General features: G+C 37.6%; 1 protein-coding gene across 1 annotated transcript; it reads right to left on the reverse strand.

The window, feature by feature from the left end:
- Window positions 1–759: 759 nt before the first annotated feature.
- On the reverse strand, window positions 760–1,704 carry LOC123841860 (olfactory receptor 1C1-like). Its single transcript, XM_045871336.2, has one exon. The coding sequence runs from the start codon at window positions 1,702–1,704 to the stop codon at window positions 760–762; it is 945 nt and encodes a 314-aa protein (XP_045727292.1).
- Window positions 1,705–4,449: the final 2,745 nt, after the last annotated feature.

A 4,449-nucleotide genomic window follows, 5' to 3' on the forward strand; every position in this document is an offset into this window, starting at 1 on the left:
TCTATCACTTGCCAGTAGCGTCCGACGGAGGCCCCCTCCCTTGCGGTCTATCCTCCCGAATATCACCTCGGATTCACTTCTCCACACGTCCTACCTTCCAGAAAGTGGTTGCTTTTCTGTTCAGAGAGTTGTTGCTATTCTTTTCTTCGATCTCCTGTCGAATTTGTAGGTGTTCAGAATGGTTTGATCCCTATCCAGCTGAATTCCTGAGACCAGATGAAATCCAGGTCTCCTACTCCTCCGCCATCTTGCTCCACCCCTCTGAGAATGTGCATTCTTTACTTTGCATTAAAAACTAGGAATGTAAGAGCCTAGCCAGTCCACTAGGCATCCCACTGTGAAGCTAGCATTTGTGTCCATGCCTATTTAATTTAAATCTGAGCTAAGAAAGATTAAGTCCAGAGCCATTTATCTTAATCTATAATATTTGTGAAATTTAGTACAGAGATTGACAGTTTTCACCAGGATATATTTCTACTGGTGTCAGAGATTCTTTACTTGTAAACTGTTGCAATACGTACACTATACAACTTCCCTAAGATTCACTTTCCTTATCTGAAAAATGGGTTTACGATTTTATCTAAATGTTTACTCTGATGACTAAATGTGGTAATTCATATAAAGTGTTTATCACCATTTCCAGCATAAAAGGAACATTTATTAACAGTTAGTTGCTTTTATTACTGTTATTATGGTCACTTGGGAATGCACTTTTTATTACCATATCCCTAATGTTTAATTCAGCCATTTGGGCATGCATCACTGCTGCTGAAAGCATGCACCTTTACAAAGCATTTTCTGAAGTGTTCTTTTCATATCGCTGTTCCTTAGACTGTAGATGAAAGGATTCAGCATTGGAGTCCCCAGTGTATACATAAGGGCTAAAATGGTGTCACTTTTAGGGAGAAAAGAGGAGGAGGGACTGAAATAGACAGAACTTGCTGTGCCATAGAACAACACCACCACTGACAGGTGGCAGCCACAGGTGGAGAAAGCTCTCTGTTTCCCCTGAATATATGTGATCTTCAGGATTGTGCAGAAGATCAGTCCATAAGATATGAGGATGCAGATAAGGGAAGTGAGAGCAAGTAGATCTCCTACTATAAAAATAACCATCACATTGAGGGATATATCAGAGCAAGAGAGCTGCAGGAGTGGGTTGAGATCACAAAAGAAATGGTGGATGCTATTGGAAGCACAGAAGGACAGATGTGCCATTAAAACAGTGTGTAAGAGGGCATGGAGATAGGTGACAAGCCAGAGCCCAGCCACTAGCCAGACACAAAGGTGGGGATTCATAATGGCAATATAATGTAAAGGGTGGCAAATTGCCACATACCTATCATATGCCATCACACACAGAAGAAGGCTGTCCATATTCACAAAAGCAATGAAGAAGAAAAGCTGGCTGAGGCACCCTACAAAATAAATAGTCTGTGTATCAGTTAAGATGTTCACTGTCATTTGGGGGACAGTTGTGGAGGAAAAACAGATGTCAACAAAGGCCAAGTTACTAAGGAAGAAATACACGGGTAAATGGAGGTGAGAGTTAAAGCCAGCAACCAAGATGATGAGCATGTTGACTGATACAATCATTAAATACATACAGAGAAATAGCACAAGTAAGAAATATTGCTGCTCTGCTGATCCAGAAAGTCCCAGAAGGATGGATTCCTTGATGACTGTTAGATTTCTTGTTTCCATCTTCTCAACAAATCTAGAAAAGGAAAATATTAAATTGTGGAGACCAGAAAAGTTAAATATCTCACCCACAAAGGGGTGTGTGTGTGTGTGTGTGTGTGTGTGTGTGTGTGTGTGAAATAGAGTACCATGTAAATTACTTTTCCTTGCCAGTTACATCTTGTGCTTATGATATTGTCTGTATATTCACATAGATGTGCTGGGCATAATAGTCTAAATTTTTCTTTCTTTTTTTTAAAGACTTTATTAATTTAACTGATGGAGAGAGACATAACGAGAGGGAACACAAACAGGGGGAGTGGGAGAGGGATAAGCAGGCTTCCCGCAGAGCAGGGAGCCCAATGCAGGGCTCAATCCCAGGACCCTGGGATCATGACCTGAGCCCAAGGCAGACGCTTAATATCAGCCACTCAGGCACCCCACTCTAAACTTTTTTCAAGAAATAATAATTTCTTATTTTCAAGAAATAATAGCTTCTTTCCCCAAACAAAAATGCAAATTCTGTGAATAATGACAAATTGTGCCAGTTATGTTGCTTTGTCTATATTAATCATATAATTCATATTTGACTTTACACCTATAATTCTTATTTTATCAGGCATGCTGTTTATGTACACTAGCCCAGGGGAAATATTTACTTTCAAGGAGTAATTTTCCTCCCAGTCTGATGTCCATATCCATGGATACAGATCTCATTTCAGTTTGTTTTCTTTTCTTCTTGTAAGTAAAAAATTTGGCAAGAGACAATTTTTCCTTGGGCTGACTACCATTTTTTGGGCTCTTTCTGGTCCTGTGATACAGCCTATGGCGACTGTGGAAAGTCATCTGAAGCCTGGTGCTTGGGGCTGGGGGTTTCAGCCCCCTTCCTCACAGCAGCTCATGCACACTTTCTCTAGAGGCAGTAAGAGTATTCATTCACACCTATTTTTTTCATAAAGTATCTTGGTGCTTGCAGCCCCTTAGTACTCTTCAAATTCTCACCTAAAGGTGAACCCAATGAGCACCATTTCATTTCTACACAAATACAGTTAATCAATACTAAAGAACACAGTGCTGTGCATTTGTATCTGCCACTTTTGAATTCCAACTTCATTATGAGCCACAGTTAAACCTTGGAAATTTATCTGCTCTGAATCCTCTATAATTCGCTTAATTTTCTTGCATCCCTTTTACCCAATCTGAGGCATGTCATGATAAAACCTGTACTAAGAAGAAATGTTATAAATTCCCATATATGCATTCCTTTGAATAAGGCATATCCTTTCAGAGATGGCTTTCCTTCACTGCAAGCAGGGTCAGCTATGCCATTTTCCTCAATCGCATATTTATCCCTTTTACACCAAGCATAGCAATTTGTTGTTGTTGTTGTTGTTGTTGTTGCCTGTTTTATTGTGGCCAGTGATATCTTGAGGGCAGAATTTTGATTTATTTTGTTGAATCCTTAGTAGGATAGTATATCCTATAATATACACACACACACACACACACACACACACTACATGACTCTGTGTAGTATATATACTTAATATATAACATATGCACATATAAATTGTGTATAATTTGTGTGAAATGATGCCTATGAGAACAAAAATAAATGAAAAGTTCTGGGAAAAAAAACACACATATGATTGTGCTTACTCCATTTTAAGCCAAGGAAGTATGGGGTTTTTTGGAAGACACTTTTATATTCTTCTATAGAACATAATGTTAATTCCAGAATTTTTTTCTTAAGCAGGATTTATTAAAAATTTACTCTGATATTGAAATATTTAACAGATTAATTTAAAAATGTTTTGTGTGTTAAAATTTAGGGAATCAACACATTAGATATGTCTGCAAAAATTTTTAAAAACTATCAACACATACCTTCTTCTTTGAGACCTTTTACCAATCAAAATTTTCCTCCCCACTATATATCCATTGGGCCTGTGCACTCATTGAGATTCCTCATTGAGGGTGAAAAAGGAGGGAATGATGAGATATAGATAAGCATGCATCTCTCTACAGAGAATTATAGTGTATTACTGTGGGAGTACTTACTTCTTAAAATACATTTACTTGTATAATACAAAGAGACAAGCCTTGAACCAAAACACTATTTTCTCCCTTGAGGTCAGCACACTGGAGGCTATACAAAATTCCAGATTCTTCTTCTAATGAATTCTATCTTTTTTGTGAATTGTTTTCTTTAATATATATTTTTTTAAACACATAAGATTTATTTTCTCCTTTTCTTTTAATGATGGTATGTCTTTTGTATTTAAGCACTAATTATAACTAGTCACTTCCTAGAAAGTGTGCAAACATCACAGCACAGCTGGGAGCCTGCATAATTTAAACATTATTGCTAATTTAACTTCACACTCTGGGATTGTGTGGGCTTTACAAAAGAGCCCTCAAACCCTTCAAGGTGCGGGGAAAGGTTCTTGATTTTATTATCAGCATCTGCCCCTTGGTGCTCTGTGCAGACCTTTGTATGGATCCATAAGGTTTCACATGAAAATGGTAACAAATGTCCTCAAAATATTGAAATACTATTATTACATGAAGCTTTCAAAGAGCCTTGGTTTGCCAATTCTCAGCTACAATTTCCATAGTTTTTTTTTTTTTTGCCGTCAGATTTTTAATTTTTTTTTATTCTTTGTTAATCCCCATACATTACATCATTAGTTTTAGATGTAGTGTTCCATGATTCATTGTTTGTGCATAACACCCAGTGCTCCATACAGAATGTGCCTTCCTCAATAC

Source organism: Mirounga angustirostris, unplaced genomic scaffold, assembly GCF_029215605.1.
Source record: "Mirounga angustirostris isolate CCGP_5_RB_7025 unplaced genomic scaffold, mMirAng1.0.hap1 SCAF_7, whole genome shotgun sequence".
Classification (NCBI taxonomy): Eukaryota; Metazoa; Chordata; class Mammalia; order Carnivora; family Phocidae; genus Mirounga; species Mirounga angustirostris.

Coding starts and splice junctions, on each gene's coding strand:
- LOC123841860 (XM_045871336.2), bottom strand. CDS start 1,704: ATGGAAACAAGAAATCTAACAGTCATCAAGGAATCCATCCTTCTGGGA.